This window comes from Trichechus manatus, unplaced genomic scaffold, assembly GCF_000243295.1.
Source record: "Trichechus manatus latirostris isolate Lorelei unplaced genomic scaffold, TriManLat1.0 scaffold00076, whole genome shotgun sequence".
Classification (NCBI taxonomy): Eukaryota; Metazoa; Chordata; class Mammalia; order Sirenia; family Trichechidae; genus Trichechus; species Trichechus manatus.
The window spans coordinates 6,587,625-6,611,275 of NW_004444012.1; the positions used below are offsets into that span (position 1 = coordinate 6,587,625).

At 46.7% G+C, this 23,651-nt stretch overlaps 1 protein-coding gene across 3 annotated transcripts in view; it reads right to left on the reverse strand.

The window, feature by feature from the left end:
* RASGRP1 (RAS guanyl releasing protein 1) overlaps positions 1-23,651 on the reverse strand; it is a 78,785-nt gene that overhangs the window by 29,718 nt on the left and 25,416 nt on the right. The window contains exons 1-3 of one of the 3 annotated variants that reach the window (XM_023735119.1): positions 22,735-23,475; positions 9,165-9,287; positions 7,042-7,147 (exon numbers count right to left, since the gene is read on the reverse strand). In XM_023735119.1, coding sequence (XP_023590887.1) covers positions 7,042-7,094 — 53 coding nt within the window. In that variant the 5' untranslated portion in view covers positions 7,095-7,147; positions 9,165-9,287; positions 22,735-23,475. Of the gene's footprint in view, positions 1-7,041; positions 7,148-9,164; positions 9,288-22,734; positions 23,477-23,651 lie in introns of those variants that run through there. The other 2 variants (XM_023735118.1, XM_004380612.2) reach the window with 2 other exon arrangements.

Here is a 23,651-nt window from a genome sequence, read left to right on the forward strand (position 1 = left end):
TGGGACATAAAATGATACTCGTGAAGAGTGTGCTTCTTAGCTCAAGTAGATACATGAGACTAAATGGGCAGCTCCTGTCCAGAGGCAAGATGAGAAGGCAGAGGGTCAGGAGTTGGTTGAGTGGACACAGGAAGTCAGGTGGAAAGGAGGAGTGTGCTGTCACAGTATGGGGAGAGCAATTACAGTCACATAACAATATGTATAAATTTTCATATGGGAGACTAACTTGAAATGTAAACTTTCACTTAAACTACAATAATTAACAACAACAAAAATGCTGTGGAAACATGCTAGGCTTATGGGAAGAAAAATAAGATTGGCAAAGAAGCTAAACTTAAAAACCCTAAAGAAGAACGATGGTTGTGAAATTTGTAATTTTAATAAAACAACTTCTCATTTAAATAATTAAATTTTGAATAGCTTTACTGCCTATAAAATCTGTTCTTGAGAGCACCAAACCAAACCAACTGAAGGAACAAACAAAAAACCCCCCAGCAACTGGCAAATCTCATAAACTTACGTGTTCTGATGCCTGCCGTCCTTGGGTGTAAAAGGTAAGAGTGGGAAGGAGATTCTACATTCTTTATACCAGACCATTAGGAAACACATCACTTCACTTTATACCAGACCATTAGGAAACACATCACTTCACTTTATACCAGACCATTAGGAAACACATCACTTCAAAGAGACTCAAGTGTAAGGTACATTCTAGGTAAGAATTTCCCAACTTCTTCGCTGCAAATACTTTTTTTCAACAACATAAGCGTTGACTATACACGTGAACCTTGCCAGGCAGAACACACAGGAATCAAATCGACTACATCTGTGGAAACAGGATGGAGAAGCTCAATATCAGTCAGAACAAGGCCAGGGGCCGACGGTGGAACAGACCATCAACTGCTCATATGCAAGTTCAAGTGGAGGCTGAAGAAAATTAGAACAAGTCCACAAGAGCCAAAGTACAACCTTGAGTATATCCCACCTGAATTTAGAGACCATCTCAAGAACAGATTTGCTGCACTGAACACTAATGACTGAAGACCAGACGAGTTGTGGAAGGACATCAAGGACCTCACACATGAAGAAAGCAAAAGGTCATTAAAGAGACAGGAAAGAAAGAAAAGACCACAATGGATGTCAGAAGAGACTCTGAGACTTGCTCTTGAACGTAGGGTAGCTAAAGTGAAAGGAAGAAATGATCACGTAAACGAGCTCAACAGAAGATTTCAAAGGGCGACTCGAGAAGACAAAGCATTATGATGAAATGTGCAAAGACCTCTAGTTAGAAAACCAAAAGGGAAGAACATGCTCAGCATTTCTCAAGCTGAAAGAACTGAAGAAAAGATTCAAGCCTCGAATACAGGGAAAATATTGAACGACGCAGGAAGCATCAAAAGCAGATGGAAGGAACACACAGAGTCACTGTACCAAAAAGAATTAGTCGACGTTCAACCATTTCAGGAGGTAGCATATGATCACAAACTGATGGTACTGAAGGAAAAAGTTCAAGCTGCCCTGAAGGGAATGGTGAAAAATACGGGTCCAGGAATGAGGGAATACTAATTGAGATGTTTCAACAAATGGATGCAGCTCTGGAGGTACTCACTCGCCTGTGTCAAGAACTTTGGAAGACAGCTTCCTGGCCAACTGACTGGAAAGGATGCATATTTGTGCTCATTCCAAAGAAAGGTGATCCAACAGAATGTGGAAATTATTGAACAATATCATTAATATCACACATTAGTAAAATTTTGCTGAAGATCATTCAAAAGTGGTTGCAACAGTACATTGACAGGAAACTGCCAAAAGTTCAAGCCGGATTCAGAAGAGGACGTGGAACCAGGAATATCATTGCTGATGTCAGATGGACCCCGGCTGAAAGCAGACAATACCAGAAAGATGTTTACCTGTGTTTTATTGACTATGCAAAGGCATTTGACTGTGTGGATCATAACAAATTATGGGTAACATTGTGAAGAATGGGAATTCCAGAACACTTAATTGTGCTCATGAGGAACCTGTACATAGGTCAAGAGGCAGTTGTTCCAACAGAACAAGGGGATACTGTGTGGTTTAAAGTCAGGAAAGGTGTGTGTCAGGGTTGTATCCTTTCACCATACTTATTCAATCTGTATGCTGAGCAAATAATCTGAGAAGCTGGACTATATGAAGAAGAACGTGGCATCAGAATTGGAGGAAGATTCATTAACAACTTGTGATATGCAGATGACACAACCTTGCCTGCTGAAAGTGAAGAGGACCTGAAGCACTTACTGATGAAGATCAAAGACCACAGCCTTCAGTATGTAAGTAGCCTTCACCTCAACATAAAGAAAACAAAAATCCTCACAACTAGACCAATAAGCAACATCATGATAAACGGAGAAAAGGGTGAAGTTCTCAAGGATTTCATTTTACTTGATCTACAATCAATGTCCATGGAAGCAGCAGTCAAGAAATCAAATGACATATTGCACTGGGCAAATCTGCTGCAAAAGACCTCTTTAAAATGTTAAAAAGCAAAGATGTCATATGAGGACTAAGGTGTGCCTGACCCAAGCTAGGATATTTTCAATCACCTTATTGGCATGCGAAAGCTGGACAATGAATAAGGAAGACCGAAGAAAAACTGACGCCTTTGAATTATGGTGCTGGTGAAGAATACTGAATATACCATGGACTTGCAGAAGAAGAAACAAATCTGTCTTGTAAGAAGTACAGCCAGAATGCTTCTTAGAAGCAAGGATGGCGAGACTTCATCTCACGTACTTTGGACATGTTAGGAGGAGGGACCAGTCCCTGGAGAAGGACATCATGCTTGGTAAAGTAGACGGTCAGCAAAAAAGAGGAAGACCCTCAGGGAGATGGACTGACACAGTGGCTGCAACACTGGGCTCAAGCATAACGACGATCAGTCGGCTCAAGCATAACAATGATTGTGAGGATGGCCCAGGACCAGGCAGTGTTTTATTCTGTTGTACGCGGGGTTGCTGTGTGTTGGAACCGACTTGACGGCACCAAACAACAACAGTATTTATATTATTTGATCTACGTGTTGAACTTTTTATTTTTCTTCCTTTGTAAAGGAGGAAGGCATAATAAATACGTTTCTCTTTAAAGGCAACTAAGGGGATCTATTCAATCAACACAGTGGCTTTTACTGTGGTGTTTGTCTTCCTCCGCCATCGCTCCTTATCTTTCCCTTCAAATGTTCGTTCTGACAGTGGGTGCTGCTGCGTCTGGGGCAGTGCTATCTGCGGAAATCCAGTGTCATTCTACAAGGGAGCGCTGAGCATGTGGGGCACTGAGGATGCCATTCGTCAGAGCAGGTGCAAAAGCCTCCTGCGGGCGTGAGAGCCCCTCTACCTCGGCACAGGGAGCTGGCTGCTTTCTCAACCTCAGGAGATGAAGCAAACACCCAGCATGAGTAGAAACGGGTGAGTACCGGGTGAGCAACGAGAGGCTCAGGGAGCTGATGGGGAAAAACGTCATTGCTTCTGGAGAGCGTCAGACTCCACGCCTCCTCTTCTCGGCCTAGCCAGTGCTGTGGCTGTGAAGTCCAAGTTAGGGTTCTGACTGTACTTTTCAGGCATCCAAATGATTCCGAACAGGCTTTTAAATTTATTTCTATCTTTTAATAATGGCCTAATACGAAAACGTGAGTTTATTTATAACAATTCTATTACTACCAGGTCAGAGAACAGGGAAATTAAATGTGAAGGAAGACTTGTTTTGCTTTAAAAATGTAACCTGGGTTTCTATTACCCAAACCAAAAAAAAAAACCAAAGCCACTGCCACTGAGTCAATTCTGACTCACGGTGACCCTAGAGGACAGAGGAGAACTACCCCATAGGGTTTCCAAGGAGCAGCTGGTGGATTCGAACTGCCTACCTTTTGGTTAGCAGCTGAGCTCTTAACCACTGCGCCACCAGGGCTCCGGTTTCTATTACAGGAGGTCATATTTCATACTGTCTTCTTAGAATCCCTTCCCACACCCCAAGTTACGTCTTAATCTGAGCAAAGCTGGGGCACAGGAGCCCCGATTCTTCACGTGAAAGTTCTGAGAGCTGGAGAAAACGTATCCCAGCGTTTGGCACCCACGGTAATTCAACATTTACTGACGCCGAGAACTGAGACAACCCTATGGCGCAGTTGTACTCTGTAACGCGTGGGGTCTCCAGGAGTCAGAAAGGAAGCGACAGCAGCTGACAACAATAACCGCGAGAGGACCCGGCGGCGGGCCGTCGTCACACGGGAGGTCTATGGCAACACACGAACCACCGCAACGACCGTGAGCTGGCCACCAGGCTACGTCCCACCAACACAGATAAATAAGCCCTGGTCCCTGCCCTTGAGGAGCAGAGTCTCCTGGAAAAGACAGGCTAGTAAACAGGTACGTTACAACCTGGTGTGCCAGGGGTTAGATTCGATGTGTTTTTTAAAGGGGGGAGGTCTGGAATAGTCAGAGAAAGCTTCAAAGAGGGGTCGGAAAAAGAGGGAATCTGCTAGGCAAAGGAGGAGGCAAAGGCATTCCAGGCACATGAATTGTAAAAGGACCTGTCCCGTCTGGTGTGTTGAGAAGTTCAGTGCAGAGGGCAAGGGTTTCTGAGAGAGATCTAGGATGAGGCAGGAGGGACAGGCTGGGGTCAGACTCGGAGGGCCTTTGTCTGCTGCGCTAAGGGCATGGAACTTAGCCTGTGCTTTGTGGAGGCTCTGAAGTGGTGGCCTACCCCATTCCCTTTTTAGAAAAGTAACTTTGGGAGTCACGTGAATAATGAACCGGAGGGGACCTGCTGATCTAGCTGCTGAAATTTTCCTTCTCTCGTAAAAGGGAAAGGCACGATAATTATGCATGCTTCTCTTTAAAAACAGCTCAGTGGATCTGTTCAATCCGCACGTGACTACTGTGCAGCTCATCTCCCTTGCTCGTTGTTCCTTCTCTGTAAATGCCCATCCTGACAGTGCACGCTGAAGTCACGTCGGGAAGACCAGGACGGGACAGAGGCCTCGGACAGGGCCAGGGCCAGGAAAACGGAGGGAGAGCCCGGCTCGGTCCTCTCTGAAGTAGAATCCCTAGGATGAGGTGGCAGACTGTGTAGGAGGGGAAGGGCAGGCAGGAGTCAAGAGCTTCTGACGTTTCTGGCTGGGCAGCTGGATGGATGATGACACCATGAACTGAAACGGAAATGGGAAAGACAGGCGCCGAAGCAGAATTAATGGGTCGTAGCTGGGACGTTGGGGTGGTGAGCTAATGAGTTAGGTTTTGAACATGTTACGATGGAAGCATCTGCAGGATGAACTAGTCCAAGCCTTAAAAAAAATGATTTGAATTAGAGAAACACAGACTTGAAAGTCACCAGCACAGAGGCATCGCGGTGGGAACCCTGGTAAGAAGTCACCCAGGGAAAGGAAGCAGAGTGGGAAGAAAACCAGGACATTGGCCTCGTGTTTCACAGGTGCTCAAAGAAGACATCAGATGGAGAAGTAAGAGAGCCTGGGGTGCAGTTCCTGGAGGGACAGTGTGAGTGGCAGGGGTGTCACTAAATGCCCAACGATCTGGGAGGTCAGCTCAAACGAGGATGGAAAAACGCTGCTGGCGTTGGCACTTGGGACGTCACTGGTGACATCACAGGCAAGTACAGGCGTGAGGGCCCCCGCCGAGCTCAGGAGGGAGTGGGAGGTGAGGGCTGGAGACAGTGAGTGCAGACTATTTTACGAAGCTTGCCCATCGAATTTCTAACACGAACAATGCAATGAAGGGGAGGTCGGTTTGAGTTTCTTTCTAGGTTGGGGGTTCCTCAATATGTTTTAGGCTGAGAGGCAGGCAGGGTTTAAAGCCTAAGGAGAGAGAGGAGATGGCTGGCAGCTAAGACTCTGTGACAGGTGTGTGTTTGGGGGAGGTCAGGAGGGGACCCAGTGGTAAACCAAGGGCGAGGCTGTCGGAGCTGTCAGCCCCGGGCTAATGTAGTACTTAGACCAACAAATCATTTTTTCCAGGAGAAGTATTTCATCACTGAGGTTGTTTAGAATTGCCAGTGCATGGAGTTAATAAGAAGCAGGCTGACTTTGAGTCAGTTTTATTATAGTTTTTAAATTTTTTGCAGACAAGGCACCCCCTTATTACCTGCACCTCTTATTACGTGGGCCTCTCCTAGCGCTCTGTATGTCCCTTGAGATGAGAACTCAGGATTTCTGAGTAGATTGAGAGAAGGGACTCAGTGCTGAGGGCTTTTATGTTTTCTGTGTACCCTAAGATGGAAAGGGGGGGTCAGGAGAGCGGCCGAGGATTAGCACAGCCGCAAGTCATGACTCATTACCAGCGACCTGGGCCTCAGGTGCTAAACCGTTTGCCCCCCCAGCAGCCCCATCTTCTTCAGGACGCTGGTTTACAGCGTCAGTGAAAGGGAGAAGGCGGGCGCTCGCTCGGCCTCCCCCATTCACACCCCGTAAGAAGGTGGAAACGCAGCAGGGCTAGCTCAGCACACAGTCCCCGTCTCTGCCTGCAGCAATAAGGCACAGCAGATTCTCCAGACGCTGTGACATCAGGAAGCTTTCTGCAGATCCTCGGGAAGCTTGAGGAATTGGACGGGAGCCAGAACCAAATTTGTCACTGGAGTCACGTGCATCCTTGTCAGTTTGCAGAGGATGAACATGAATTTTGATTACTCTACAGGAAAAGCATTTCTTACTAGCAATGGATACAGAAGGAGATGGTGTTTGCATGTTGGTTTCTTTGACGGCCCCTTGGAACAAGCAGCATCAATAATATCGCCACCTCCACCAGAAGACATACATATGTGCACACACACACACACGCGTGCACACACACACACACACACACACACACACACACACACACAAGCTGTACCCCTTGAAAGGACATATGAACCCATTCACCACTCAGGGTTATTCCAACTAATAAAAATGAAAGTATACTTTAAGAAAGTTTGCCAGCAGTACAAATTTCAAGCTACTTCTGAATGAGTTCATTTAAGAGCTGCCATTTTGGGATTCCCGGTCACTGTGCTAAAGGATATAGGGTGATAACTTTCTGGAGAAGCTCAGCAGAGGAGACGATAATCCGGTGCATAGTCAGTATGACCTGCAGCAGTTGGTTACTTCTACACAGGTTCCCGTCTGCATCTGAGGATATAAAAACAGCATCTGAGTTAGGCAGGACACCAGACCACCCTCTGGGACTCACTGCCCCTTGCACCACATGTCCCCACCTTCTCTGCTTTTCTTGTCCTCTGTTATGTTCTCTCCTTCCCAGAATGTCCATTTGGATGCTCATTAACCAACCACCACCTCCGCCTCAAAAAAAGGTGGTAAAATCTTGGAAAAGGGATAAAACTTGCATCAGTACACTTGAGTCTTTGTTAAAAGCAGAAGCAGACCCAGGTTTTGTGGGGCCTAAAGTTCATACAGTTGGTGGGGGGGGGTCCTCTCTACAGTCAGAGTCAGAAAGGTACAGTCTTAGTAACTGCAGTGCAAATACTACATTTGCACATTTTACATATGAGCATAGGAATACGTTTCTAGGCCTTCCCGTGGCCTGGGAAGGGGCAAGTGATGCGAGTGACGGGCCCTGAAATGTAAGCTTCCATAGTTTCATGAACAATATCCCTCTGGATGGAAATTAAGGAGGATGACTGTCGGCAAACGTTCCATTTGGGGATTATTTATGGATTCCAAGTATCCATGATGACTTGACTCAAAGAGCATGGTTAGCTAGGTTTTGCAAATCCCAGCTGGTGTCAAATAATAAGATGCATTCTACACACTGGCATTGGGTATAAAGATCCCCCCTGGAGTGGTTTTCAAAATCTTTTCAATATTTATGGCATGAAGTGCCAGGGGCTGTGCTGGTTATTCCATGCCAGATCTAGTCCCTGTCCTTCTAGACTCACATAGATTGCATCACCCGGGCTCCCTTGCCAGCTGGCTTTCAGCTGGGTTCAGTCACTGGGAAGCACCATGAAGAGAGGGAAGGAGAGAGAGGCCAGGAGAGTTCCTTCTCAGCCCCTCTCTACGTTGGCCCTATGTCCCCCATAGCAGCTATGTGCCTTTTCAGTGAGTGATCGCGGCAGCTGGCCCCTCTTCCATGGCACCAGCTCTCACTGGCCTCCAGTAACTATTCTTCTCCCTGACCCTTTGGCTGCTGAGAGCCTCTGGGTGCGACATCTTATCCTCCCACTCTCATCTCTAAGTAGCCCTTCATTAAAGTGTCTTCATTTAGACAGTGAATTCTGTCTCCTGCTGGGAACTTGAATGATTCAGGAGAACAGAATCAAATGAAAGAACACACTAGAATTATTTCATCATCTGTATAGCTCTTTAAAATACATTATACAAAAGGGGTTATTGTTTTTGTTCTTTTCCAAGTGTACCAAATAGTAAACGAAGGGCACAGTATGTTTGGGTTGGGTTAGATGTCCTGGCTCATGCTCAGCTGATGACCTAAAGTCATACTTCACTGAGAAAATATAAGCAACCTGACAGCATCACTCACCTTCCCATCACCAAATCCGCCAACTGGCCCGCACTCCATTACCCTTCTCCCTGCCATGCCCTGTCACCATGGAAGGCCTTTCAGAGGCTACCACTTCCACTCTGTTCTGGGTCTACTTCTTTCCCGGGGACACTGAGCCTGCGTTTACCCACTTTCTGTCCTGCAATATTAACTTCTCTTTCTCTACTGGTTTGCTTCTGTTGGCTTTTAAATGTGCTCCAGTAACCCTACTTTATCATGCTTGGTAGAGTAGAGGGTCAGTGAAAAAGAAGAAGACCCTAGATGTGATGAACTGACACAGTGGCTGCAACAATGGGCTCAAACTTAACGATGACTGTGAGGATGGCGCGGGACCGGGCGGTGTTTTGTTCGGTTGTACAGTCAGAATCGACTCAACAGCACCTAACAACAACATCGTGTACTTAGAACAAAATCAAAGAAAAACCCTCATTCTCTCTAGCTACCTCTCTCCTTCTCTGCTCCGTTTCAGTAAAATCTCATTGTCATCACTTCTCTACCTCCCATTCCCTTCTCAGTCGTTCTGTTCTGACCCCTGTCTCCGCCATCTTACTACCTCTTTGATTTTCAAGGGCTCCAACCAGCCCTAAATTGCCAAATCCAAGAGTCCTTTGCCGGTCCTCATCTTACCTCACGACTCAGTGGCATTCAACCCAAGTTCCGTCTCTCTCTTTCCTGAACACTCTCTTCTCTTGGCTCCCATAACCCCACACTCTCTCAGCTTCTCAGGCTTTTTTTCTGTCTCCTCTTCGTCTGTGAAGATTTTAAACAAATGCCAGTGTGCTCCATGGCTTAGACCTTGCCCTGCTTCTTTTCTCAAACATTCCCTCCCTTGGTGAACTCATCTAGTCCTTTGGCTAAAATACCACCTAGATGCTGATCACTACCACGCTTGTATTTTCAGCCCTGAGTACCAGATTAGTATGCCCAGCAACTTACTTAGCATATCCCCTTCAATGTTTAAGTGGCATTTCAAAAAGGCATTTCAAACTTCAACTATCGAAACAAAACTCTTGATCTCTCCTTCCTCCCACCCCCAACCTATCCCTCTTCCATTCTTCCCCATTTAGGAAATGGCACCGCCAACCATCCTCTCACTTACCCAAGCAAAACCCTAGGAGTCATCTTTGGTTTCTCATTTGCCCTCACATCCAATCCATCAGCAAGTCTTGATTCTACTTCCAAAATCTCTCTCACACCTGCCCATTTCTCTCCATCTCTGCCACCATCCTAGTTACGGCTGGCACTGTGATGCAATGACCTAGTTGACCTCCCTGCTTCCACTCTTGTTCACCTACAACCCATTCTCCACATGGTAGCCAGGAGTGAGCTCTTAAACCCCATAAATCAGGTCATGTGCTTAATATACTTATTCCTGAACACTCTGGTGAAACCATGGTGAAAAACAGGAGAAATTGTGAAATGTATTTGTAGGTTACGCATTAGAATTTTCATATGCGTTATGGACACAGTCCTAGGCTTATTCAGTATGGACATGACCTAGGACTGGCTACCTCAGCTTTCTTTTGTGGCTGGCTAGCATCTTTCCATGGATGGTCCTATCCGAGGAAAAGGGATTGAAGTATTGTGGCTGAGATCAAAATCAAGTCATTTATGGAAGAATTCAAGGAACTAAAAGGGTTTACTATGGAGAAGACTCAGGAGAGACATTGAAATTGTCTCAAATATTTGAAGTGTTATTTGAAGGTTTCCACTTGTTCTGTGGGGCCACAAAGGCAGAACCAGAGCCGATGGATGGAAGAAGCTACCAAAAAACCGATTCTGACTCACAGTGACCCTATAGGACAGAGTAGAACTGCCCCATAGGGTTTCTAAGGAGCCTCTGGTGGATTCCAACTGCCCACCTTTTTGGTCAGCAGCCGAGCTCTTAACCACTGTGCCACCAGGGCTCCAAAAGAAGCTACAGGAAACATAATTGGGCATAACCATTACAATGGCCCTACAATGGAAGCATTCTCATCACAGAGACATTCAAGAGGAGGCTGGAGAGGCTTAAATTGATATTTAATAATCATTATTGTAACTGGTATAGCAGCTAATGTTTATTTAAAAAAAAAAAAAAACCAAACCCCTTGCTGTGGAGTCGATTCCGACTCATAACGACCCTATAGGGCAGGGTAGAATTGCCCCACAGAGTTTCCAAGGAGCACCTGGTGGATTTGAACAGCTGACCTTCTGGTTAGCAGCCATAGCATTTAATCACTACACCATCAGGGTTTCCACTGCTTGTTAAAGTCCTGCTAAATACCAGGGGCTGTGCTAAGCCCTTCAACGTTATTTCTACCTCTCACAACACCCTGCAATGCTGATATTGTTCACAATTTACAGCTGAGGAAATTAAAGCTTAGCAAGATTAGGGAATTCATTCTAGGTTAAAGCGACAACAAGCGGAAGAGCTAGGATCTGGCCTCGCGTCTGTTTGATTCCAGAACCCCTGCTCTTTCGACTACACCCAGCTGCAGGCTGCACGACCATTTATCAGGACAGGGGATTCAAGTGTTAAATGGAGGGTTAACATCGATGAGCTTTAAGACCTCTTCCAGTCCCCAGGGCTACAACCTAACATCTGCCACTGGGATACTGGGTTGGAGCCTGTGCACATTTGGCAGAATAGCTTTTGTACTCTGGTGATTTCTGAAAACGTCTGTAAGTCTCGGTTGATGGATACTGCTCATTAAAGCCGCCTTTAAGCTAAGAGCCCAGGGTGCTGCCCAAGGTTCACAACCATATTCACACTTCGCTTTTACCTAGCACCTTTTCTTCCACAGAGTTTCGGTGCCTTTCCCACACTGTGGCTTGTTAATGCTCACATATTCTCTGTGGGGGTGATGGCTGGTAAATGCGTAAGGCCAGGAGGGATGACTCACTCAGCAAAGGGGGCAGAGAAAGGGTGAGGGACGAGCAGAGAACAACGCTCCATCGCTCCACGGAGGTCCGTCCAGACGCCATTTCCTCTCCCTTCCCGGTTCTTCCTCAACCACAGAATGCCTTGATGTACTCACTTACCCTCACCCTCACCAACATCTCTCCCCTACACAACCTTCCACCTCCACGCCCTCATCGCGGCCTCATGGGGGATGCATTCCCTGCCGGCCCTCACCTTACAGAGTGTGCACTTAACTCCTTCTGAGGGGAAGAGCCTCCCTTTTGAAGTTATATTTCCAAAATGGGTGGTCAAGGGGACTCCACCTTCCAGGCTGCTGGATTTTATTTTGATACTGTGATGTAATTGCTGTAAGCTGATTTAAATATTTCAATGAGTAATTTCACCTTGTTTGCACCTTTAGGCTTTTAAAAATGTAGGGTGTCATGTTAAAAATTCTAATAAATAAAGTGTACAATGCAAAATAAAATGTGCCTATGTTTCCACTGGAAACCCTGGTGGCCTAGTGGTTAAGTGCTATGGCTGCTAACCAAAAGATCAGCAGTTCAAATCCCCCAGGCGCTCCTTGGAAACTCTATGGGGCAGTTCTCCTCTGTTCTGTAGGGTCGCTGTGAGACGGAATTGGGTTCGGTTTGGTGTTTTGGTTTATGTTTCCATTTCCCTCTGGCTCTCCCTGCACCTCCTGAACGGGCTGAAGCCTCAGTGCGGTACAAAGTGCCCGCCCCACATACTCCAGCACTCGACTTGGGGAGTAAGGAACACCGCTGGAGAAGTCCACTAGTTACAGATTCACCCAGCCTGCGGACCGTTCGTTCCACAGAGCAAACGGAAAAGCCCTGTGGCTTCTGGCCAGTCACTTGTCTAGGACCCAACAACCTACCTCCCACCATTAGACTCGGTGCTGGCTACACCTACACTTTATGGAATCACAGCATCTCAGAGTGGAAAAGACTTTCGACATCTTCTACCCCTAACCTATTAATTCATCACAGTAAGTGGCTGTCTAGCCTCTGTGTGCCCCCCGATGAGAGGGTACAGCCCCTTCACTATTCTATATAGCAACTTTTCATTCTACTGCCATAAAAAAAAATTTTTTTCCAACACAAGAAGTATTGATGGTTAATTTACTCTGTACAAGGCACTGTTGTTACTGTTTCTGTTGCTGTCAAGTCAATTCTGACTCATAGCAACCCTGTGGGATAGAGTAGAACTACTCAACAGGGTTTCCAAGGAGTGGTTTGGTGGATTCGAACTGCTGACCTTTTGGTTAGCAGCCAACTTCTTAACTACTGCGCCACCAGGGCTCTGTTGTTATTATTAGGTACCGTCAAGTTGATTTTCGACTTATAACGACCCAAAGTGACAGAGTAAAACTGCCCTATAGGGTTTTCTAGGCTGTAATCTTTACAGGAGCAGATCGCCAAATCTTTTCTCCTACGGAGCTACTAGGTGGGTTCAAACCACCAACCTTAAGCTGAGTGCTTAACGGTTGAGCCACCAGGGCTCCTGGCAGGGCACTGTACTAGCCACTGAAGATATGTGAAGAGCTATAAGAAAACCCTTGTCACCAAGGATCTCACAGTCTAGCTGGGCAATGAGACACACATTCGAGATCTCTAACATCAGACAGGTCGGGGAGAAACGTACAGACCGCACGGAAAGACGGAAAATTCAGAGGAGGGGGGATCCTCTCCAGGTGGGTTTCAGAAGGATCTCTGATATCTGTGGCAAGCTGACCCGGAACTGCAAGATTCAAGAGGCCATCTGGTCCAGCCTCTGCTTCTTAAACTGGCCGGCAAACTCTTTTCTTCCTTCCCTTGGCTTAGTCTTAAGTGAGGTGCTTGCTCCTGAGAGTAATGAACTGCTCCTAATGATCAAGATCCTGTGAGAGGAAGCTGGAAAGGGCCGCGTCCCAGGCCCTGGTTTTTGCTGACAGGAGTTGAGGACAACTCGCCTATGTGAAGCCCTCTCTGGGGGATGCCATGGGAAGAACCCACTGTAAAATGGACATGAAACATGAAAACAAGTATCCGACACCAGAGAGAAATCCAGAACAGTCTTTTCTTCCCCTTTGTTTTGGTTTCCATGGAAATCTGTTGATGTGTAAAGGGATTTTGAGTGTGCCAAAGGCAGAATGTCAGAAACTGGTATATCGAGGGCAGGCAAGCTGTCAGTGTTGGGGGCATAACATGAAATCACAGGTGTGTTGCAACCAGGGGCCAGGAAATGGCAGTGGGAAAGCTGGGATCAGAAAACGACAGTGGGGCAACATGATGAGCACAAGGTCACTGAACTGTACCCGAGAAGATTGTTGAAATGGCAAACGTCTCATCACATATATATTTAGCACAATAAAAAAAAAAAGAAAACTGTGGGGGTAGAGTTGGATTTATAGCCCATTGCAGGGCTCACGCTGCTAATGGAGGTCAGTATTTCCAGAAACAAGGAGAAACTGGATCCAAGCAGAACCTGACGAACACACACACACAGAGTTTTGAATATATAAAAATGCAATAAATAAGACCTACGTGACAGCAAGACCAAATTATTAGACTCAAATCCTGCTTGGTGAGTGTGCGAAAGTTAGTGAGCTGAAAATAACCCCGCTAGGTTTTTTGTTGGTGTTTCTGTTTCAAGTGTCGGCAGTTGCGACTGGGGTAGGACATGCATGTGAAGCAAGAATGTGGTCACACGTACTCTGAACTCTCACAGCTGCTTCCACCTGAGCGGCTTGAAACATGTAACCAGTGCCAGCGGATTGTTTTTTGTCTCCAGCTCCTCATGACTGGAGGAGAACAACTGGGATAAAGCAAGTGATTTGCTCCGGATAGGGTTGCTGCCAGCGGTGTGCTGGTACGAGTTTAACAACCAGCTCTCTAATGCATAGTGTGTGCAGACTGCCGTGGAGTGAATACTCCCGCTGTGGCCAATTTCAAGCTACCAACGTGGAGGCACTAAACGCAGAGCTGGGGAGAGATGCTTGCAGTCAACCTCATCAGCAGACCGGAGGTCCAAAGAGGTGTTGCCCTCTTGGCTCCCTTTTGTAGTCCCTCCTACCTGGTCTGCACGGCCTCCTTGCTCCCCAGGTGCTCCTGAACCACTTCACTTCCTACCTCACTCCTCATCTCAGGCCTTCTGGGCCTTGCCCAGTGACTGACTGGGCAGTTAACCCAGAGCAACAGATGCCTCGAAGTGGTCAGTGCTCTCACCCAAGGACAGGAACTTTAAGGTGAGAATCTGGGGAGAGGGGATGCCCCCAGCTCCTTGTAAATCTAGCCCTGCCCTTGTTCCCATAGCCTGGGATGCTATGCCCGGATCGGAGGTGTGGTGCCTGCTGCGTGAGTGAGAAAGTGTGTGACTAATTAGAATATTTTTTCTTTCTTGGCACGGAACAGTGTCCAGGAATTTATAGAGCTCTCAGTATTTTGGTTACAATGAGCTTTTAATTATTTGCAGTGGCTAGGGGGACACTATGACATGGTCAAATACACAAACCTCAATTTAACCGTGACCTGCAGTTTCAAACTTCTGCCAAAAGACCTTTAAGTAGAGTGTTACCAAAGTGGGGAATGGGGTGGTCAGTGTCGCCTCTTCCTTGGCTTCCACCCAGCCTTTAGGTGGTGCAACGCCAAGGCCAGGGACACATGGAAGGAAAAAACCTGGCTAACTAGAGAAAGGTGGTTTGATCTAGTTAGGCCTCCCTCCACTCCCAGCCCAGAGGGAACAAGGAGAACCTGTGCTTCCTCCCGCCAATAGGATGGGTCATCCGTGCTCAGAGGGAGGAGGGCTAGAATGTTGAAGCTGCACGGCATCTAGAGACACACGTGCACAAAACATGTACGTGCACACACAAACCATGCTTGACACAGGTCAGTGGCTGGAGAACCACACTACTCCGGTGAAATAAGAACACTCGGTAACACTTTAAGGAGCCCAGTGGTGCAGTGATTAAGCACTCAGCTGCTAACCAGAAGGTTGGCAGTTCAAACCCACCAGATGCTCTGCAGGAGAAAGATGTGGCAGTCTGCTCCCATAAAGATTACAGCCTTAGAAACCCTGGGTGGCAGTTCTACTCTGTCCTATAGGGTCACTATGAGTCAGAATCGACTTGACAGTAATGGGTCTGGTTTTGCTTTCATACCACCTTACGATCCATGGACAGCTTCACCTGTGCTGAAGACTGGAGCAGCATAACTCTGTGGTGGCAGGGACTCTGGGCTCCATTTCAGGGATGAGGAACCCAAGGCCAGAGCCTTGGCAGTGGACAGGGATGGTAAATGGAGGCAAGTCGATGGGAATGGGCAGCTGGCCTCCAGCCCAGGGCTGTTTCCTTGGTGCCTGCCTCCATCTTGGTGTCTCCTCAAGGATTAGGCTGGGGGGGTTAAGACAGGTTATATTGGGAAGGGCTCTAACTTTCGGCCATCCGTGCTGCAAGACTAACCCCCTTACCCACACTCCCACTTCCCATATCTCTCTTTCTCCCCAAGAAGTCCTACACTCATACGGGCCAACCTAGCTCTTCTCATTCGAATTATGGTATCGGCACCTGTTACCGTCTAGTCGATTTTGACCTGTGGCAACCCCATGTGTGCAGAGTACAACTGTGCTCCACAGGGTTTTCAATGGCTGAGTTTTCAAAAGCAGATCACCAGGCCTTTCTTCCAAGGCAATTCTTTCTTCCAAGGCAATTCTTTCTTCCAAGGTAAACTCCAATCTTTTGGTTAGCAGCTGGGCGCGTAATTGTTTGCACCTCCCAGGGATAGAATCATTGTACATTCTCTAAAAATCCCCCTGGAGAGCCCAACCCTTAAACCCACTGTGTTTCCTGACATCAACACAAGGCAGATATTACTAGCATCATCTAGCTAGGACAGCTAGGACCCAGAGAGCCCGTCGTGGCCACACAGTGAAAACGCCAACCCCCTGAGGGCTCACAGCCTCCCCCCCAACCCCCCGCCTGCACCAGCCCACTTCCCTCCTCCTGCAGCAGAAATACTCTCCTCTCCCTCAGCCCGATGAGACGTCAGCAGATACACGGCTCCCCAGGCACGGCTTTGCTCCTGAAGCGTGAAGCTCTATGTAAAGAGTGACCTAGTTTCTTTTGGATGAGCGGCTACAATCTATAAATGCCTAACGAAGCGCACGAATTGCCTGAAGTGCACAACAGCTTTTAGCTGCATTGCCTCTGCTGAGCAAGACAGCCCGCCTTCCTCAGGGACAGCTGCCCCAACCTGTTGGAAGAATCAGGGGTTTGAGATGTTGAGAGGGAGGCTGTCCTCTTTGATTCTGCAAATTGGACCTAATTCTGTGGGCGGGGTGGGGGTGGGGCTGTGAACTAAACAACAAGTGGAGGGAGGAGGCCTGAGAGGTCTGGGACACCCAGGAACTGGACTCTGGGAGAACGCTAAGCGTTTTTCTTGAAGGAAGTGCCAGCCAAGGGATCATCAGACTCCCTGGGAACAATCGAATTGTCTGGCTGGGTAGTCACGCTGCCACTTACTTCTTCAGTGAGCTGCCCTTCCACGCAGCCTACGTGGCTTACGAACAGCGACCGCTCCCCACTGGAGCACGGCAGGAACGTGCCTGGCAGGGGAGATGGGTGGCCGGCCTGTCCCAGCTTCCCAGAGGGACTCAGATTGCTGCCAGCAGGTGGCTGGGAGGGGACTGGCAAAGGGGGAGCCAACCCAAATAAAAAGCAAGACACACAAACAAAATGGGTTAGGAAATCCAAGGCAGCACTCTTACCTTGCTTGAGGGAGCACATGCCTATCTCTTCATCTCGTCTTTTTTGCATATTTTTAAACAGGCTAAACAGGTCCTCTTTTTGCATCTTTTTAACAGACCAAATAGGTCCTGTTTTGCATACTTTTAACAGGCCGAACAGGTCCTAAGATGCACCTTGGGGAATTTCCCAAATAATCACACAGCGAAATAATATAAGGCCTATCAGAATGATTGGTTAGCCGCGAACTCAGCCTTCTTCAGAAGTTTTTTCTTCTCAGTTTGTGACTTGATCCTATCAGACCTACAAACCTAGTTAGCCTCATTCCAGGGCACGAAAGGATTGTAGTGATGGGTGTATGCTGACAGAAGATATCAATACACGGAGTCCCGTCTCAGCACAATGCATGCTCGGCACCACAGACATTGTCCTTTCCTTTGCTTAGTCCTCCTCAGCCCACAGTCTTGTACAAGAAACATCACATCACCATGTACGGCAAAAGTAACCGGGCAAGGTCTTTCGAAGTCAGATAGACATTATTCTGCAAGTCTCCCCTGCCCTTCTTTGGGTGTAATGAGGACTAGATTACATTTGACTAAATAGACAAAAATGCACAGAAAACTTAAAGCACTGTAACAGCGGTGAATTGTTCTTCCTTCCCTTGCTGGATTTGGAACATGATTTTGGGTTTTTCTCTTTGCAAATTCTCCTACCAAAAGGCTATCGCAGACGGGGAATACGATTGTTCATGAAAACCTGAGCAATACCCACAACTGAAAGAATGGCTGTCCAGTGTGGTCTGTCACGCCACCCGGGCCAGTGAAATCGGACTTGGTTTTTCCCGACGCATGCCTCGCTCCATGGCAGGGTCCGTCGGTGGCCTAGGCTTTTAGCATACCCTCTCCTCAGACGGTCAAGACAGAAAAACTTAGAGTTTACTGAGGTGCTAGAGAGCAAATCAGCATGTGGACCTGGGGAACAACTCTGAAAGACAGAACTGCACGGGTGAGGGAGGAATCTCTCACTGTCTGAGGGGAAGGAGAAAGGTCTTGGTTTTAACAACCCTGTGGGATGGGTATTATTATTTTCATTATTTTATGGGTGATATGACCCGAGAAAAGTCACGCATTTGATGAGTAGTGTTGGCACCTGAGTTCTGGGGTTTTGATTCAAACCCTGCCCTTTCTGCTCACCCCACTGCCTTTGCCCTGAGAACTGTGACGATAAAGGGCACACCCTTTGCTTCAGTGTTTGACGGCTTCTGGAACTATCCCGCACACTAAATAAGAAAACTAATAACAAGAATCCCCACCATTTATTGAGCACCTAATACATGCCAGATACTGGCTCGGCTGTGTCATACTCACTCTCCCTCATTTTTACAACTTTGCGTGGTAAATGTTTCCTCTGTCACAAATGAAGAAACAGACTCAAGAGAGGTGAAGTAATCCGTCGACGGTCCCACAGCTAAGGGGCTACAAATTATTCTGGGTGTTTTACCATTCTGATCCTACAGTTATTTTATGACTCATACTTACGATAGTCCAATTAAGTGAGGGTCCTTCAAAGTCAAGGGTTGGGTCTAAACCAAACCAAACCCATTGCCGTCAAGTCGATTCTGATTCATAGCGACCCTATAGGATAGAGCAGAACTACCCCCATAGGGTTTCCAAGGAATGGCTGGTAGATTCGAACAGCTGACCTTTTGGTTCTTAACCACTGAGCCACCAGGGCTCCAAGGGCTGGGCCTACTTCAATTCCCTACAGTCTTCAGTTCCCTACTGTACACATTACATGGGGGCCATTTTGTTAATTTCAATTACAGTATGTAAGATCAGACACTGGTACCAATAAACCCAAAACATTACCTTTGGGCACTCACTATGAGGGAAGAGTTAAATGCCTCTGGAAGGGAGAAGTGAAGAAAGATTTGTATCCCCAGGAGCTGGAGATGAGAGGGGATGCAAGGAGGTGAGGCTGGGAAAACGGACACAGTTTTTAAGGAAAAAAGGTAAAAAGCAGAGACAAACTATAAGGAAAAGGAAATGAGCAAGATTTAGATTTTTTTAAAATCTATGTTAATGCGTCTGGCGTTTAGTTCCATTTACACATCTGGGCAGAGCAGCCCTTGACATCTAATCACAAACAAAGGAGTTTGAGGTCGCGGGTATCTTTAAGGATTCTAAATTTTAAGGTCATTGTGCAAGAGACCAGGGTGTCCACAAGTGAGCAAAAGCTTAATTAAAGTTCAAAAAGCCTTCCTAGAAATATCTGGATTCAATTTTCCAAAACATATTTACTGAAAAACATATTTTTCAGAACTGAAAAGGCAAGAGAGCATGCCTGAAGCAGCTAATATTCTGAATTTCCGTGGGGCCTAACAGGCTGACTCCACGATTTCTCGAATTAGTTGTGTCCTGGTCAACTCATCAGCAGCTCCTTGGTTCGCCTGGGGAGCCCTCTCTGGGCAGAACAGTGCACTCGGTGATGCTGAGGGCAGGACCCATACACGAGCACCAGAAACACCAATAACAACCCTGACTTTTGCTTGCGTAACCCTTTGTATCTACTTCCGTGTGCATTATGCACTTGACCATCACAGCTACCTTGGGAGGTGGGAAGAGACCATTTCCATTTTATAGACAGAAAGGCACAAAGACAGGGCTGATACTTAGAATGTTCAATTGTTCTGACTGGTGGGTGCTTTTGCTATACTGGAGCCCTGGTAGTATAGTGGTTAAGAGCTTGGCTGCTAACCAAAAGGTTGGCAGTTCGAATCCACCAGCTGTTCCTTGGAAACCCTATGGGGCAGTTCTACTCTGTCCTATAGGATTGCTATGAGTCAGAATTGACTCTATGGTAACAGGTTTTTTGCTGTACTAGTTATTAAATATTTGGATTATCACCCCTGGATAAATAGCTGGCCCACGATCATACTACCAACACGTGGCAGAGTTAGAGTTCTAGACCTAGAGCTCCTCATCACAAGTCCAGGGTTCTTTGTTGAAAGAGTGCTACTATAGGTACCAGGAGCCCTGGTGGCACAGTGGTTAAAGAGATCAGCTGCTAACCGAAAGGTCAGCAGTTTGAAACCAGCAGTGGCTCTGCAGAGGAAGATGTGGCAGTCTGCTTCCGTAGAGATTTACCGCTTCAGAAACCCTACAGGGTCGCTGGGAGTCGGAATCAACTAGACGGCAGTGGGGTGGGAAGGTGATGGGTACTGTGGGGCTGCACAGAGAACCAGAAGACTAGGGAACTTCAAGAAGCTCCAGTCTATAACATGGTACAGAATGTAGTAAGAGCCGCACAGGGGTACATACAAAACCCTAATGCAGTGCAAGGAGGGGCAAGACCAGATTAGACTGGGAGACATGGTTAAACCTTCATGAAGAAGGTGGCATTTGAGGTAGGCCTTGATGGAAGGGTCAGATTTTGAAAGACTAGGAAGAAGAAAAGGGTATTTTGGGTGGGGAAAAATAGTTTCAGGGTTTGGAGATAAGAGAGTTAAAACTATATTCAGGAAAGACTGTGAAGTCCAGTTTGGTTGAACTGGAGCCCTGGTGGCGTAGTGGTTAAGAGCCCAGCCGCTAACCAAAAGGTCAGCAGTTCGAATCCACCAGCCGCTCCTTGGAAACCTATGGGGGCAGTTCTACTCTGTCCTATAGGGTTGCTATGAGTCAGAATGGACTCCATGGCAGTGGGTTTTTTGGTCTGGTTTATAGATAGAGGGAACTGACTCAATGGTAACGGGTTTACTTTCGGTTTTGTAGGCAGAGGAGTCCCTGGGTGGTGTAAAAAGTTAAGTACTTTGCTTCTAACTGGCAGGTTGAAACACCCAGAGGAGCTTTGGAAGAAAGGCCTGGCAATTTGCTGCAGAAAGGTCACAACCATGAAAACCCAATGGATCAGCTCTACTCTGCACACATTGGGTTGCCATGAATCAGAATTGACTTGACAGTAACTGATTTTCTTTTTGGAGGTAGAGGTGGCGCAAATGATTAATGCACCTGGCTGCTAACTGAAATATTGGAGGTTCGAGTCCATCCAGAGGTGCCTTAGAAGAAAGACCTGGCAATCTGCTTCCAAAAAATCAGCCATTGAAAGCTCTGTGGAGCACAGTTCCACTCTGACACGCATAAGGTCGCCATCAGAAATTGATTCAGCGGCAACTGTTTTTTTGTTGGTTTTTTGTAGGTAGAGAGAGGTGTGGAAATGTGGATCAGGGTCATAGAGTGGGGGACCTCACAAACTAAACTGAAGAGCTGTCCTTATTCTGATCTTTTGGTTAAAACTCTGCAAAAGCAGATGCTGTACAGAACAAGAGAGCAACACACTCCTGCCTGGTGTTCTGTTAAAACTGCCACGTTGCTGCACCACACAGCCAGAGCCCGAAGGGTGTTTTGCAAGGTGAATCATTTCCAAAGAACCTGCGGCTTCATTTTAATTCAATTTCTACTTGCCCACCTTTCCCTGACCACACAGCCCCCACAGAGACGCAACCGCCAAGTGAAGACTAGAGCGTGTGTGTGTGTGTGTGTGTGTGTGTGTGTGTGTGTGTGTGTGTGTGTGTGTACATGCAGGCCGCCTGCTGCTACAGTGAGGGAATACTGGAGTTTGCCACCAGGATAAATCCAGCTTACAACATGGCTGGCTCTATCTGAACTCTACGAATTTTGTTGTTATTCAGGAACAGCAACTACTCACCGTTATTATTAACATCTTAACCTCAGTTCCCTTCCCCATCCACTTTCCTTCCTGCCTCCTTTAGAAGGTGAGGAATCAGACTGGAGGCACATCCATGGTTATGGGGGAGCAGCAGCTGTAGGGCTTCCCAAATCTGCCATGGGCATGCTGGATCACTCACTTTTGGAACAAATTCAGATCCTCAAAATGTGTAAGAAGTCAGCAAGGATAGGGCTTAAAATTGGCAAGTCGTTGGCTTCACCTGCTTGGTGAAGGGTTTTATCACAGTGAGTTAAATATTGTTATTTCATCTTCTGTCCCTCATAAGAATTAGCCAACACACCTACCCCTGACCCCTATGCAAGTGATTTAAGTAAACTTATAATCCTGTAGCCAGTCAAGAGGTCTAGGGTGGATTGTAAAGCAGGGAAGGACTTCGATGCTTCCCCTACTTCACGGGGTCTTGGCCCTCTACCCCCCATCTTTCAGGACCCTAAACCACCTGGTTATGTACGGAAACCACAGGAAAGTTCTACGTATATTAAGGTGTTAGAGACTTAGTTCAATATTCTTCAAATTATATTTGCATAATAGCAGTCATTCTGAAGGAGGTAACATAATGCAAAGAAAAATTCAAAACAGGTAAAATTTGGGGCTTTAGTTGGAGAGTTTTTTGTTCTCCTTTTCAAGTGAGGAAGACTTAGTGACAATACCCTACAGGCTACTGCTCACTCTTCGGAGAGCTTCAGGGGAAGGTTCAATGGTGTGGTCTCTTAAAATGAGTATGTTCACGCTTATCCAGAAGCAAATGAATACGTGAACCTGCATGACTCTTCCAGATCTCCTGGGCAGCTTGCGAACAAAACAAGAAACAGATCTTAAGGCCTTACCTCGCATCTAACTGGATCGTGGTATCCAGGGACAGGGCACAGAATCTGTATTTTTCAAAAAGCTCTCCAAAGTCCCTGGGTGCACAGGGTTAAGGCACTTGATTGCTAACGGAAAGGTTGGAGCTTCAAGTCCATCTAGAGGCACCTCGGAAGAAAGTCCGGGTGATCTACTTCTGAAAAATCAGCCATTGAAAACCCTTTGGAGCACAGGTCTATTCTCACATATGCAGGGTTTCCAGGAGTCAGAATTGACTCATTGCCAACGGAGTTTTTAAAAGCTCTCCAGGGAGCTGATGATCAGTCAAGTTTGATTAGGCTGATTTAGACCAATCTGCTCCTCTAACCTGCCCCATCAGACAGCCACCATTCTGATGTTTTTTTATATTATAGATTAGTTTTGCCTGGTTAAGGACTTCACATAATTGGAATCATATAGTACGTATTTTTTTGTGTGGAATGTTTCTTCCATGAAGCAAAACGTTAGTGTGATTTATCAATACTGAATGTCTCAATGGTTCACTCCCCTTTATCGACAGGGAGTATTCTGTTGAATAAATATAATTTGTTTACTCTTTCTAATGTTGATAATACATAGGAGTGGAATTGATGGGCCATAGGGTAGGTGTGGAGTTCTTGTGGCATAGTGGTTAAGAGCTCGGCTCCTAACCAAAGGTCTGGCAGTTCAAATCCACCAGCCGCTCCTTGGAAACCGAGCAGTTCTACTTTGACCTATAGGGTCACGATGAGTTGGAACCAACTCGACGGTACCTAACAACAACAATAGGGTAGGTGTGGAAATCCCGGTGGCATAGTAGTTAAAAGCTACATCTACTAACTAAAAGGTTGGCAGTTCGAATCCACCAGGTGCTCCTTGGAAACCCTATGGGGCAGTTCTACTCTGCCGTACAGGGTTGCTA